A 16224-nucleotide genomic window follows, 5' to 3' on the forward strand; every position below is an offset into this window, starting at 1 on the left:
GAACACTCCGAATGTCTCTCTATCTCTGTCTCTGTATCCCTGCATCTCTATCTGTCTGCATTTACGATGGTGACCTGAGGAAGCTCCACTGGAGAACCAGAACACATCCCCAAACCACCCAAACATAGAGCTGTGCTGAGCAGGTTACAGGAGGGCCAGCAGCCTGTGTGTACTTTCTGGGCAGGGAAGAGATCTGCGAGGTGCCTGCCTTTGACTCACTTGGCCTGGCACTGTGGAGATGTGCCTGGCTTCCCCAAGCAGGGGACGTGCCTGGGAGTTCCCCAAACCCAGGACCACCTCTGTTTATTACTGACTTATCTTGCTCCAGGGGTTATAGACGTCCACAGCATTTGAAGATACAGTCAGAGCTGGAGAAGGGAGCAAAGACAGGAAAAGGAGGGAGCAGGGATGCAGTCGGACCCCAGACCCCTCTCCCCAGAGGGGCACCCATCTGCCTGTGAGGACGCACAGACCCAGCGTCCACCCGGTGACAACTGATTCTTCAGCTGAAAGCAGTATTTCCATGTGACCTCAAGTTCCTCTGGCTCAGAGGTGATTTCGCAGCTCTCCCCATGAGGTCCCTCATTCCCAGGTATGGGCCAGTCTTGGGTTTGGAACCCAGACCCTCATAGTGGATGGAGGGGCCAAGAAGCCTGAGCCCAGGGAGGTAGAGGCAGGACAGTGAGGCTTTGAGCTGGCCCCCAGAGCAGAAACCTGGGGCAGGTTAGGCCTGAGGCAGGAGGGGACGGGTACCTGGTCTCAGGGGTGCTCACCACCTGGGGAGGCACAGGCTGACCTAGGCAGGAGACGGCAACTCACTCATTCAGATGGGTGGATCTGGGACCAACACGGGAAGACGCTGCCAAGTCATCGGCAGGCCCTTCCCAGCTCCTGCCCCTCAGAGGACCCAGGCTCATCTGACGCAGACATGGATGAACTGTGTATCCTTCCAGGGCGCTTTGTCCCGTCACTCATCTCCCATTCTGGGTTCTGTGGCTCAACTTATCGACACCTCAGCTTCCCCACTGCCTCCAGAGACTGTCAAGGCATAGCCTCCCTCTGGTCAATGACCACACACCTGCAGACCACAGTCCTGGGGGGACCCTTGCCACAGGTGTGTCCTGTCTAGGGGACCATGTGACAGTGTGGCCTGGGGACTCACGGGGTGGCCAGGATCAGTGAGAGCCCCAGTTTTCTCCAGCATGCAGGGGGGCTGTGTCACAGCCATCCATGGCTGATGCGAGTCCCCAGGGTGGTGTCAAGAGTTGCCTCTTTTTGTTGTAAGTTTTCAACAACTGGAATTCCAGTTTACACTTCAGGGATAAAAGTAGGTCAGGGAGACTGTATCCAGAATGAGGTCACTGTGAGGGGTGAGGTCGCCCCACTGTGGTCACAGCCGGAGTGCTTGGGTTGAAAAAAGCACAAAGCAGGGTTAAGCGTTGGGACCTGGGAGTCGGGGTTGGGGCCCAGGGGGGTCCCCGACCAGCCCCGAGACCCTCATCCCCATCCAGGGAAGCTCCCACACTGCAGACACCCCATCTCTGCCTTTTGCTCAGATTGTGCTCGTATCTCTCAGGTCCAAGAGTGTACAATTCTCCAGTCATCCCGGACAAAATCTCATTTTGCCAAATACGCCAGCATCTGACGTTGTCGGTTCTTTATTTTTTTGGACCACGCAGCATGTGGAGCCTGGTGGGCTGCCGTCCATGGGGTCACACAGAGCTGGACACGACTGAAGTGACTTAGCAGCAGCAGCATGTGGAGTCTGAATGCCCTGTGTGTTCAGTTGCTCAGGCAGGTCTGACTCTTTGTGACCCCACGGACTGAGGATGCCAGGCTTCCCTATCTCTTGGAGTTTGCTCAGACCATATCCATTGAGTTGTTGATGCTATCTGACCATCTTATCCTCTCCCGCCCCTTTTTCCTTTTGCCTGACCAGGGATCAAACCTGGACCCCTGCTTTGGAAGCTCAGAATCTTAACCATTGGACCACCAGGGACGTCCCATGTCAATCCTTTTAGACTAAACTTCTCTGAACAGTCCTTGAAGAATGAGAGAGTTTTAGAAGTAAGACCTATAGATTTTCAAGACACAAAGCATACAGGGCCCAGTGCTGTGTGAAGCCCCTCCCCCACCAAAAATTTACTACTCCTCATTGCACAGACTTCCCCACTGGGTGGAAATTCCGGTTTCCTCACTTAGCCACTGGGCAGGCACTGTTCATTGTCAGCCCAATATCCATTTCCCACATCTTAACCAACAGGATCCCAATTATGCCCAGGCAGGTTACATGACCAGCTAAAAGTATTGACCTCTTCAGACTCACTTGAAGCTACAGGTGGCCACGTGACACTTCCGGCAAACAAGGCATAGACAGAAATCCTCTGGTGCTTCTGAGAAAGCAATTCCTTCTCTGACTCAGGGACTGCCCTTCCTTCTCCTGTTCTTTCCTCCTCCTTGAACTACAGAAGCAATATCTGGAGCTGCTGCAGCCATCTTGCTACCATGAAGCAATGGTCTGAGGATGAAAGACAACGTTAATTGTGGTGGAGCAGAGAGACAAAAGAACTAGAGTCCCTGATGGCATTGTTGAGTTGCTTGCCTAAATATGGGGCCTACCATGTGATTTCTTATAATGTGAGACGTACGCATTACTAAACCTGGATTATCTGGAGTATCTGTTATTTGTAGCTAAATGTTCCTAGGATGTACCTGAGTTTATAGGGGAGGCTTTGTGATATGATCAGAATAGGTCTGGACGGAAGTCAGGAGGGCATTTTGACCAGTCACAAGTATACTGTTGCTCATAAAGACACAGGGGGCAAGCACATATAGGCTTCCTGGGCAAGTGTCCATGGCTGAAGCTGTGGGCCAAGTTCTGCTGTCCCAGAGTCCTGCACAGTGACTGTACACCCTGGGGTGGTTACGGAGTCCCGTGGGGTCTGCTGATGAGTCGGGCAATATGAAGGCAAAAACTCTGTTTCTTGGGAACCTCTGTTTTTGTCTTTTGATTGATTTTCTTTTGTTTTTACCATAAATTAGGTTCCTTTCTAACCTGTCCTTCTCTATGTCTGGCCAAGAGTGGCAAGATTGCCAGTTAGAGGGGATGGAAAGGGTAAAGAGAGATTTCATTGGAAAACCTTTTCTAACACTGGTAAGATAACCATGTATTGTTGGAGGTAGAGGTTGGGAGGTATTTCCGCATCAGTTCAGTTCAATTCAGTCGAACAGATGTGTCTGATTCTTTGCAACCCCATGGACTACAGCACACCAGGCTTCCCTGTCCATCACCAACTCCTGTAGCTTACTTGAGCTCATGTCCATCGAGTTGGTGATGTCATCCAACTGTCTCATCCTCTGTTATCCCCTTCTCTCCCTGCCTTTAATCTTTCCCAGCATTAGGGTCTTTTCCAATGAGTTGGCTCTTCACATCAGATGGCCAAAGTATTGGAGCTTCCGCTTCAGCATCATTCCTTCCAATGAACACCCAGGACTGATCTCCTTTAGAATGGACTGGTTGGATCTGCTTACAGTCCAAGGGACTCTCAAGAGTCTTCTCCAACACCACAGTTCAAAAGCATAAATTCTTTAGCACTCAGCTTTCTTTGTAGTCCAACTCTCACATCCATACATGACCACTGGAAAAACCACAGCTTTGACTAGATGGATCTTTGTTGGCAAAGTAATATCTCTGCTTTTTAACATGTCTAGGTTCGTCATAGATTTTCTTCTAAAGAGCAAACGTCTTTTAATTTCATGGCTGCAGTTACCATCTGCAGTGATTTTGGAGCCCCAAAAATAAAGTCTCTCACTGTTTCCATTGTTTCCCCATCTACTTGCCATGAAGTGACAGGACCAGATGCCATGATCTTAGTTTTCTGAATGTTGGGTTTTAAGCCAACTTTTTTAGTCTCCTCTTTCACTTTCATCAAGGGGCTCTTTAGTTCTTCTTCCCTTTCTGCCATAAGGGTAGTGTCATCTGCATATCTGACGTTATTGACATTTCTCCCCGCAATCTTGATTCCAGCCTGTGCTTCATCCAGCCCAGCATTTCTCATGATGTACTCTGCACATAAGTTAAATAATCAGGGTGACAATATACAGCCTTGACATACTCCTTTCCTGATTTGGAACCAGTCTGTTGTTCCATGTCCAGCTCTAACTGTTGCTTCCTGACCTGCATACAGATTTACCAGGCAGGGAAGGTGGTCTGGTATTCCCATCTTTTTAAGAATTTTCCACAGTTTGTTGTGATCCACACAATCAAAGGCTTTGGCATAGTCAATAAAGCAGAAGTAGATGTTTTTCTGGAACTCTCTTGCTTTTCTGATGATCCAGTGGATGTTGGCAATTTGATCTCTGGTTCCTCTGCCTTTTCTAAAACCAGCTTGAACATCTGGAACTTCATGGTTCACATACTGCTGAAGCCTGGCTTGGAGAATTTTGAGCATTACTTTGCTAGCATGCGAGATGAGTGCAATTCTGCAGTAGTTTGAACATTCTTTGACATTGCCTTTTTTGGGATTGGCATGAAAACTGACCTTTTCCAGTCCTGTGGCCACTGCTGAGTTTTCCAAATTTGCTGGCATATTGAGTGCAGCACTTTAGGATTTGAAATAACTCAACTGGAATTCCATCACCTCCACTAGCTTTATTCACGGTGATGCTTCCTAAGACCCACTTGACTTCACAGTCCATGATGTCTGGCTCTAGGTGAGTGATCACACTATCGTGGTTATCTGGGTCATGAAGACCTTTTTTGTATAGTTCTTCTGTGTATTCTTGCCACCTCTTCTTAATATCTTCTGCTTTTGTTAGGTCCATACCATTTCTGTCCTTTATTATGCCCATCTTTGCATGAAATATTCCCTTGGTATCTCTAATTTTCTTGAAGAGATCTGGAGTCTTTCCCATTCTATTGTTTTCCTCTATTTCTTTGCACTGATCACTGAGGAAGGCTTTCTTATCTCTCCTTGCTATTCTTTGGAACTCTGCATTCAAATAGGTATATCTTTCCTTTTCTCCTTCGCCTTTCACATCTTTTCTTTTCTCAGCTATTTGTAAGTCCTCCTCAGACAACCATTTTTCCTTTTTACATTTCTTTTTCTTGGGGTTGGTCTTGATCCCTGCCTCCTGTGCAATGTCACAAACCTCCGTCCATAGTATTTCAGGCACTCTGTCTATCAGATCTAGTCCCTTGAATCTATTTGTCACTTCCACTGTATAATCGTAAGGGATTGGATTTAGGTCATACCTGAATGGTCTAGTGGTTTTCCCTACTTTCTTCTTTCCTATTTCCACATAGGACTGTTTTTATCAGAGAAGTGTTTTGGTTTTCTTCCTGTTTGACAAGATTGCACACCAAGTATCACTGACGTTGGCATGAACTCAGCATCCTGAGCCCAAATATTTACATTCCATGTGAATTAGTCTGCTGGGTCAGCTCAGGTACCACCCTGAACACGGGAAAGGATGCCCTGCCGGATACAAGGCTCAGGGCCCCTAAGGGCAGTCATGTGAAGCCTTGACCCTACGTGCCAGGTGAGACACCTGTTGTTGTTCTGTTTCTCAGTCGTGTCTGACTCTTTGCAACCCGATGGACTGCAGCATTCCAGGCTTCTCTGTCCTTCACTGTCTCCCAGAGTTTGCTCAAACTCTTGTCCATTAAGTCAGTGATGCCATCCAACCATCTCATCCTCTGTTATCCCCTTCTCTTCCTGCTTTCAACCTTTCTCAGCATCAGGATCTTTTACACTGAGTTGATTCTTCACACCAGGTGGCCAAGGTATTGGAGCTTCAGCTTTAGCATCAGTCCTTCCAATGAATATTCAGGGTTGATTTCCTTTAGGATTGAGTGGTTTGAACTCCAACAGACTCTCAAGAGTCTTATCTAACACCAGTGTTCAAAAGCATCTGTCCTTTGATGCTCAGCCTTTTTTGCGGTTCAGCTTTCACATCTGTACATGGCTATTGGAAAATCCGTAGCTTTGAGACTCCTGAGAAATCAGTGACTCTGTTGCCTTTGCTCTGCAAATACATGGCCATGGGCCAGACCCAACCTGTCTGCATTCTGTGAGCTGACTGCATGCAGGACACAGGTCATGGGGCAAGCGGTGAAGCGCCCACTGTCTCCTTCAGGAAGAGCTGCTCCCGGCTTCCCAGAGGGCTGGCTGCGCAGAGGAATTCAAGCCCCATGGGTTCTGTAAGGCAGGGCACTCGGGCTTCCGAGGAAGATGTCCTTCATATGTCCTTCAGCCGGTTCCCTGCTCTGTCCTTCCCTCCCCACCCCCACCTTGGCATCCCAGATTCAGCAGTGGGGCCATCTCATCCACCCCTGGTACTTGTCATCAATAGCATTTGTGTTTCTGTTACTCCCGCAGACAAACCTGACTGCTGTTAGAGCATCTGGGGGCCAGAGACAGAGGAGAGAGTCTGGGGCTTCTATCTCTCCAACAGCAGAAACCATGTTCCTGACCCCAATCCAGGTCAGCCAACCAGGCTGCACACCCCAGGGAAGTCAGGGTCAGGCTGTTAATCTGTATCTCTGGTTTTAGGCATAGTGCTCGCATACAGTAGGTACTCAATGCTTGTTCAATTGAGCCGTTCCTCTCCTATTTGAAATAAGGACGCCATTCAGCTTTGACGAGAAGGGCATTCTTTGTTGTTGTTGTTATTGTTGTTGTTTTCTGCTTTTGAAACTCAAAAAGAGATCTGCAATGCTGTAATAATTTAGGCATCTTCCTTTACCTGGAGGCTTTCAGATAATTCATGTTGTAAGCTATTTGATGATGTTCATACTAGGTCCATCTGGGACAAAGCACTAAACAACACACATACACACATCTTAGACCATCTTTTCTCCAGATGTCATCCACAGAAGATACTCCATTATTTTATGGAGTCTAAGCAGAAACAGTGGCTTCCAACTAAACTCTGCTATGCCATCATTTGGAAGATGTCTCCCCATTTCAGAGATGTTAAAAATGGCCTTGACTTTCAACAGCTAAGTCAAAGATCTCTCTTGGTAAATGTCACCTTGCACTTGAAAATATGTGGGTTGGTTTCAAATACCTTTTAATATGATTTCTAAGATAATTCTACAGTGATGAGACTCTATGATTCCAATACGATTAGACCATGAAATTTTTTGCACCTTGTTTTATGTCCCTGGATATGTTCTAGTGTTTCTTGGTTTATAGTCTATGAGAACTTGAATAGAATTTGTATCCTGCTGTTGTGTGAAAATTACATAAATCTTAATTACTTTGAATTGGTTCATGGTGCTTTTCAGGTCTATTATATCCTTTTACTTTTCTGGCTATTCATTCTATTAATTTTTGAGAGTTTGATATTGAAATTCCAACCGAAAATCTTTAACTACTTACAAAAATAATTGTAATATATAGTGAAACTATATGTAACTTTGTTCTGTATTTTCCAAGTCTCCTGTAAATGTGCTATCATACTTCATAATTTTAAAAATAAAGAAGAAAAGTCTGGCATTTAGTCAACGAAATATAGTAGTTATTTATCTTGACTTGATGTATGCTATGATTTATATACCTGAAATAAATTAAAACACTGAGATGAGACAGTAATTATGAACCATGAATTATGTGCTTTGGCACAGGTAATGTGGGAATTCAGAGGGCAGAAATGCCAGCTAGTGCTGAGTCATATCGAGGAAGGATTTGAAAAGAAGATGAAGTTATATGGGCCCCAAAGAGTGACACTCTAGCTTCAAGGAGACATCAGGAAGTGACATCATGGAAAATCCTCAGAGCTTAGGCGTGGGGAGGGGCTCGGGGTGGGAGGCAGGGGAGCCAGTCAGACCGACTGCAGCTCAGGTACGATGCTGAGGATGCTCATCTGTGCACAGAGCTCTTCACACACATCGTGTTGCAGCCCTCACACCCTGAAGGTGAGGCTGATTCCCCAGGAGCATGCATCATGTACTCAGGAAGTGCTCCCAGGAGAGCCTGGTAAAGGGCTGGGACCACCAGATCAGGGACTGGAAGAAACTGAAGTCCTAGCCCGATCCCACAGGGACACTGAGTGCACACCCCATCTTGGAGAAGGAAGCTGGGTGCTCATCTGTCTGTCTGGATGGATCCAAATCCCCAGGCACTGCAGGCTAAGATGTGTGGCAGAATAGCTCCCCCAAGCAGTCCTGCAAGGAGACCTGCAGGTGAGGACTGCTCTGAGCAAGCCCAAGAGGTGCACAAGCGCGGGAAATGGGTTGGGGAGCAGCCCCAGTAGTGTCGGCCCAACAGGCTTAATTACCCCCTTGTAGAGACGAAGATAACCATGGTCTCTAAGGTGACACTTCTGGAAGCTAGAAACAGGCTCTCTGACTCTGAATAAAGCACTTCATGCATTTATTTATCCATTTGATGGGCAATTACTTATTTTTTTCACTTTTTTTTTTTTTTTTTTGCTATAGCCACTGCTGAGAAAAGGATTTGATTGCACAGTAAAGAAACGTAAATTAAAATGAGAAGGACAGAACCATCAGTGAGCTGTGGAATTTTTCAACTATCTTTAGGTGTCCTTTTGTTCTACATTAAAATAGACATAGATAGACGATAGATAATTGACAGATAGATGATAGAGTGATAAAAATAATACCATAAGGAGAGCATAAGACAAAAAACTAGTTAAAGGACTTCCTGGTGGTCCAGTGGTTAAGAATCTGCCTGCAATGCAAGGGACATGGGTTCAATCCCTGGTCCGGGAAGATTCCAGATGCCTCAGAACAACCAAGCCCATGCGTCACAACTACTGAAGCTTGAGAGCCTAGAACCCATGAGCCAAGACTACTGAGCCCAGGTGCTGCAGCTACTGAAGCCTGAATGCTCTAGAGCCTGTGCTCCACAACAAGAGAAACCGCAGCAAGGAGAAGCCCATGCGTTGCAACTAGAGTACACTCTGCTCATCACAACTAGAGGAAACCTGCGTGTAGCAAAAAAAAAAAAAAAAAAATTTAATGTTAGGGAAAAAATACATGTAACTTGTGAAACTCCAATACTTTGGCCACCTGATGTGAAGTACTGACTCACTGGAAAAGATCCTGATGCTAGGAAAGATTGAAGGCAGGAGGAGAAAGGGACGACAGAGGATGAGATGGTTGGATGGCATCACCAACTCGATGGACATGAGTTTGAATAATTTCCAGGAATTGGTGATGGACAGGGAGGCCTGGTGTGCTGCAGTCCATGGGGTAGCAGAGTCAGACATGACTGAGCGACTGAACTGAACTGAACTTGTACCACAGAACTGCCAAAATCAGGGGGGAAAAGGCTGACGCATCAATATTTGAAGTGGGCTGGAGATAATGAACATCAACTCACAGAAAATGAAATGCAAATGGGTTTGAACGTACAAAAGGATTCTCAAAGTCATATTAAAAGAAAGGTAAATATTTTGAAAACCATAAGAGATTCTATTTCTTAGCTATCAGAATGACAAAAAGCTTGATGACACGTGCAGTTGGAAAAGTTGTATAAAACAGACATTCTCACATGCTACTTACAGGAGTGCAAAAATGGAACAACCCAATACAGAGGGGAATTTGATAGGCTCTACTAAAATTTCATGTTGATCAGGTAGCTCAGGAGTAAAGAATCTGCCTGCCAATGCAGGAGACACAAGAGACATGGCTTTAATCCCTGAGTTGGGAAGATCCCCTGGAGTAGGAAATGGCAACCCACTCCAGTATTTTTGCCTGTGTAATTCCATAGACAGAGGAGCTTGGCGGGCTACAGTCCATGGGGTCACAGAGTCAGACACTATTGAGCACCGCCACCCCTCATCCAGTGATAAACAGTAAGCATTAAAACCTAGAACTGCATCCCAAAGATATTCTGGCAAAATTAGTACATGAGACCCTGGTGCTGGGAAAGATTGAGGGCAGGAGGAGAAAGGGGAGACAGAGGATGAGATGATTGGATGGCATTATTGACACAACAGACATGAATTTGAGCAAATTCCAGGAGATAGAGAAGGACAGGGAAGCCAGGTGTGCCGCAGCCCATGGGGTCGCAAACAGCAGGACACGACTAAGCGACTGAACAATCTGTTGACAATCAGTGACAATCTGTTCACTGCAGTGTAACTCAAAATAGTAAAGTACGGGAAGAAAAACAATTGTCCTTCAACTAACTATGCTGCATTCATGGAGTGCTGTGAGGCTCTAAGAAGGAGTGAAGGAGGTCTCAGTACACTGCTCTTGAGTGGGCTCCAGGATATGTGGATGAAGGGAAATGTAAGGTGCCGACCAGGGCATATAAAAGGCCACCTCTTTTGTAAGAAAGGAGAATAAAGAAACACAGATTTTTTGGTCCCATTTGAAAAAAATAATGGAAAGATAAACCAAAACTTAATAATCTATTAATCCATAAAGGGAATTAAAAAAACAGGTGGAGGGGACTGTGATGCAAGCCAGACCTCTGTGCATGAATCTTGCAGGGAGTCATTGGAGGTGGTTCTCAAAACACAGATTTCCACGAGGAAAGTGATATACAGCCAGTCAGATTACTGCCAGCAATCTCACGGGAGCTGTCTGGAGCTGACTCGTATTAAGTGGCAGGAGTCAAGTATTAACTATTCAGGAATTCCACAAACTGGCTGTTAAACTACTGGTAACTTGATCAAGGTGTTCTACTGGACATGATCAAGGTGTTCCTGTCTGAGGACTGGCTCGGATCTAGGAGCCAGGAGTGGGATCAAGCTTTCTATTGGGGTGACTCCCTCCCCTTCCCATTCAACCATCTTAGATATCTGCTATTTTAGGGGGTTGGTTTGTGGGGTGGGTATTTTGTTTTACAGATTTTGAAGAGTATACAAGTGATGGAAACTAGCTTCCTGAAAAAAGATGGTGATTTGCAGTGTTTGCCAATTTTCTTGATGTAAGTGCTCCCACCTTGGAAGAACCCTGCAATCAAGAGAAGTGTGCATGGATGCATTCTCAGTCACTCAGTTGTGTCCAATTCTGTGCAACTCCATGGACTGCAGCCCTCCAGGCTCCTCTGTCCATGGGATTCTCCAAGCAAGAATACTGGAGTGGGTTGCCATTTCCTCCTCTGGGGATCTTCCCAACCCAGGGATTGAACCTGCATTTCCTGTATTGGCAGGCAGATTCTTTACCACTGAGCCACCTGTGAAGCCCCAAGAGAAGTTTATGTAGTAAGAATTATCCCAGTTTTTCCCCCACCCCCAGCATTCACCCATGCAACAATACAAGGGAAGAGAAGAACCCCAACATTTCAAGGATGGCTGAGCACAGAGTTCAGTCCTGAAACATCATTATGGGCTCTGTGTCCATAGGACAGAGGGAAGGAATGTCTTTAGTCAAGTCCAGGCTACATTCAGCTCAGAGAGGGTCCATCAGGCCAACAGACCAACTCAGAGCTCATTCCCATGTCTTTGGATGTGTAATTGGAATGGAAGTCCCTGGTGTTTAAAACAACCCCACATTCATTCCAAGCTTTGGACGGAATTCTCATATTAAGAAAGATAAGCCTCTGAAACTGCTTCCCCTGTGCCCCAAGTCAGGAGAGTGCTTCAAAATCAGCATTGCAACCTGGGAGCAGTGGCATAAACTAGCGCTGCTTTAAAGACCTGAAGGATGTGGGGTGGGTCCCCATAACGTCTCCATTCACCAGTCTACAAACACCAGCTGGATTCTGGGAAATGACAAAGAACTACTGCAAACCCACCAATGAGTAGCTGCTACACCAATTGCAGCTGCTACAAGACATGTGCTGTGTTTGCTGGAGCAGCCGAACCCAGCATTCAGTGCATGGTAAGTAGATAAATCAGATCTCATCAGCATTTTTAAAGTCTATCAAAGGACACTGTCAAGAGAGGGAAAAGACAACCCACAAAATGAGGGGCAATATTTGCAAAAAATAATTCTGATAAAGGGCCTAGTAGTCAGAGTACATAAAGAACGCCTATAACTGGACAACAAGACAAACAATCTAATTCAAAATGGACAAAGTCCTATCACAGACATTGTCCCAAAGGAAAAATGCAAACAAGCACAAGAAGGAATGTCATTGGCCATTAGGGAAATGCAAGTTAAACACAAGGAGATGCCACTCCATGTCCACTAGGGTTGCTATAATTTAAAACAAACAAATAAATGAACAGAAAATAAGTCTCAGTGAGCACGTAAAGAAATTGGGATCCTTGTACATGGCCAGTAAGAAATGTAAAACGGCACAGCTGCTATGGAAAATAGCCTAGCGGTTCCTCAAAAGCTTGCCATAGAACCCATAAAGTCTACTTCTAGGTATACACCCAAAAGACTTATTAATAAAAAGAGATATTCAAACAGAAGCTTGTACACAAATATTCATCACACCTTATTCACACTAAGAAAAATGTATTGTGGTTGTTGTTCAGTCACTCAGTCCTGTCTGAGTCTTTGCAACCCCATGGACTGCAGCACCCCAGGATTCGCTTGTCCATCACCTTCTCCTGGAGCTTGCTCAAACTCAAGTCCATGAGGTCAATGATGTCATCCAACCATCTCATCCTCTGTAGCCCCCTTCTCCTCCTGCCCTCAATCTTTTCCAGCATCAGGGCCTTTTCCAAAGAGTTAGCTCTTCATATCAGGTGGCCAAAGTATTGGAGCTTCAGCTTCGGTCCTTCCAATGTATATTCAGGGTTGATTTCCTTTAAGATTGATTGCTTTGATCTCCTTTCGGTCCAAGAGACTCTCAAGAGTCTTCTCCAACACCATACTTCAAAAGCATAAATTCTTTGGCACTCAGCCTTCTTTATGGCCCAACTCTCATAGCCATACATGACTATACGGACCTTTATGAGCAAAGTGATGTCTCTGCTTTTTAATATGTTCTCTAGGTTTGTCATAGCTTCTCTTCCAAGGAGCAAGCATCTTTTTAACCAAAAGGTATAAATGGCCCAAATGTTCATCAACTATGGATAAATAAAATGTTGTCTGTTTCTATGAGGAATATTATTCAGTCATAAAAAAGGATGAAGCACACATGTATGCTACAAAGTGGCATGTATGCCACATGTATGCCAAGTTGGAGTCAGACACAAAAGGCCACCTACTGTGTGATTCCTTTTATATGAAATGTACAGAACAGCCAAAGCCATAGAGACAGAAAGCAGAGCAGTGTTTGACAGGGATTGGGGAGGGTCTACTTAACACTACAAGATTTCCCTTTGAGAATGTCCTGGAACTAGAGAGTGGTCATAGTTGTACAGTGTTGTGACTGTACTAAATGTCCCTGAATTGAACACTTTAAAATGGTTAATTTTATATTATTTGTTACATGTAATAAAAAACATACCTGTTAAGGATTTCCAACAGAGAGGCCCCTAGAGCTTCCCTGGTGATCCAGTGGTTAAAAATCCACCTGCCAATGCAAAGAACATAATTTTGATCCCTGGTCTGGGAATAGCCCATGTGCCACAGCTACCAAAGCCCATATGTCCTAAAGCCAATGCTCTGCAATAAGAAAAGCCATTGCCAAGAGAAGCCTGCCCACTGCAACAAAGAGTAAACCCAATTTGCCACAACCAGAGAAAGCCTACATGCAGCAACAAAGACCCAGCTCAGCGAAAAGTTAACTAATTAATTTTTAAAGAAGAGTGAGGACTTCAGACTGTGCAGCACTGGGTATTATCGGTGTTGTAAATCTTGGCTGATCTTGTAGCTGGGGTATTTGTGTTTTAATTTAGAGACTTTAATTATCAGTGATATCCAGTAGCGTTTCACACGTTGATTGGAAATTTGAATGAACTGTGTGCTTGTGTTTATTCTTTTGTATCATATCCTGCTTTAGTTGTAAAGACTTTCAAATTTTATATTGCAAATATTTTCTAGCAGTTCAATATCTTCACTTTATATGCCAAAAATATTTCTTTTGGATTCTGATTGAAGTTATATCAGTGATGGATTGATCCAGAAAGAGTGGTGATTCAGTCTACAGCTCTGAGTTTCTTGCTCACAACTCTTGGGTCCCAGTGGATATATGTTGTGTGTGTTCTTTGATCAAGTTTACTATTTGGCTCACAACTTATCTTCTTAGTATTGCTCTTAGGTATAGTTTGGGCTGCGGTAAAGCTAGGCATCTTTCCCTATGTATTCTCACACTGTCGAGCCTGGCGTGAAGTGGGGAGTGGCTGCAGCAGCTGGGAACTTGTGTCACGCTCAGCCCCTCCCTCTGTGAATGTGATTTAAGAACTCTGGCAGTCATTCAGCAGAAACTTGTGTCTTGCATTCTCCACGAGTTTTCTGGAGCCAAACAAAGAACAGATGGGAAAACAGACTCTTGCAACGTACTCACATGTTTAATGAGTAAAAACTAATTGTAGAAAACACAGCAGCTCTAATGAGGGTCTCGTGCAAACAGCTCCAAACAGCAACAAGGAAGGGAGAGCGTGGGAGCCTCCAACCAGGACCACGTGCATACCCAGGGCGGGTATAAAAGCAGACATCCCCAGCCCTTCACTCACGCACTCACACACACTCACATCCTCACCCTCATCCAGCCCCACTGCCTCCACCATGACTTCCTCTGCCTTGTCTGTCTGCTCCAGTGACCTGAGCTACAGCAGCCGGGTCTGCCTGCCCGGGTCCTGTGACTCCTGCACCATCTCCTCCTGGCAGGTGGATGACTGTCCAGAGAGCTGCTGCGAGCCCCCCTGCTGTGCGTCCAGCTGCTGTACCCCGGCCCCCCGCCTGACCCTCCTCTGTGCCCCAGTGAGCTGCGAGTCCAGCCCCTGCTGCCAGCCAGCCTGCAGCAGCTCCTGCCCAGCCTTGTGCTGCCAGCAATCTAGCTGCCAGCCCTCCTGCTGCACCTCCTCCCCCTGCCAGCAGGCCTGCTGTGAGCCCATCTGCTGCAGGCCCGTCTGCTGTACCCCTGTCTGCTGTGAGCCTGTCTGCTGCACACCTGTCTGCTGTGAGGCCTCCCCCTGTTCTACCTCCTCATGCTGCCAGCAGTCTAGCTGCCAGCCCTCCTGCTGCACCTCCTCCCCCTGCCAGCAGGCCTGCTGTGAGCCCGTCTGCTGCACACCTGTCTGCTGCACACCTGTCTGCTGCAGACCGGTGTGCTGTGAGGCCTCCCCCTGCTCAGCCCCCTCATCCTGCTGCAGACCTTCCTCCTCCTCCGTGTCCCTCCTCTGCCGGCCTGTGTGCCGCCCTGCCTGCTGCGTGCCCACCTCCTCCTGCCAGCCCAACTGCTGCCGCCCGGCCTCCTCCGTGTCCCTCCTCTGCCGCCCCGCGTGCCGCCCCGCCTGCTGTGTCCCCACCTCCTCCTGCCAGCCCAGCTGCTGCCGCCCGGCCTCCTCTGTGTCCCTGCTCTGCAGGCCTGCATGCTCCCGCCTGGCCTGCTGCGTCCCTGCCTCAGCCCCGGAGCTCTGCTGCTGACCGGCCAATCATCCGCCCTCCACAAGCTGCTCTCTCTCTCACAAGCTCCAGGAGCCCCTCTGCTAGCGCAAGGACCTCCCCTCTCCCAAAGGAGGACACGCAGCTGCTGCCCAGAGGGGATTTGAACTTGGCAGGCATCCCAGAGAGCCCTCGACAGGGTGGACAGTGGGGCCCCAGGAGCCTCCTCTGCAGGACGGGCTGCTTGAATCCCATATGACAAACATCAGCTGCTCTAATGAATAAAGCATTTGTGTCAGGAAATAGGTACCCATGTCTGTTTTGCCCTTCTCCCTTGGGACCCCTCGGCCCCTCCAAATTTGGCCTGTGGGTGTTCTGCCGGCAGAAGCCAGGCAGCATACACATTCTCCCATTAGAATTCAAAGCAGCTGAGAGGCAACAGGATCTGAAAGCTGGTGCCATCCACACATTCCATGTCCCTTCCTACCCCAGGCCCACTCTCCCTGCAGCAGACAGTCCTTCAAGGCTGGCATGGGAGGCGGGTATGGGTGCAGAAGGCTCAGATCCTGAGTAGGCCCTGGGTTCCTCCCACACCCACCCCCTGCCCGTGCAGGTTGAAGGTGACTTGGGGAGAAGCAGAAACCCTCCTGGGTCGGGATCTGAGAGTCCAGGGTGAGTGCCATTGGAGATAGGTGCCGACACTGAGGAGGCTTGCCTATATGCTGGTCTGTGAACGAGATTCTGGGGGCTCCAAGGGGGTGCAGTGTCTATTTAGACATCACTCATTCTACTCAAGGTTTCAAAGCCTGACCGACGAGGGACAGAACAAAAGAGACGCCTTGTGAACACACCCTCAG

At 47.1% G+C, this 16224-nt stretch overlaps 1 protein-coding gene across 1 annotated transcript; it reads left to right on the forward strand.

Annotated features, from left to right (window-relative positions):
- Positions 1-14539: 14539 nt before the first annotated feature.
- Positions 14540-15409, forward strand: LOC113898217 (keratin-associated protein 10-12-like). The gene has a single exon (XM_027551158.1). The coding sequence runs from the start codon at positions 14549-14551 to the stop codon at positions 15407-15409; it is 861 nt and encodes a 286-aa protein (XP_027406959.1). The 5' UTR covers positions 14540-14548.
- Positions 15410-16224: the final 815 nt, after the last annotated feature.

Source organism: Bos indicus x Bos taurus, chromosome 1 (assembly GCF_003369695.1).
Source record: "Bos indicus x Bos taurus breed Angus x Brahman F1 hybrid chromosome 1, Bos_hybrid_MaternalHap_v2.0, whole genome shotgun sequence".
NCBI lineage: Eukaryota > Metazoa > Chordata > Mammalia > Artiodactyla > Bovidae > Bos > Bos indicus x Bos taurus.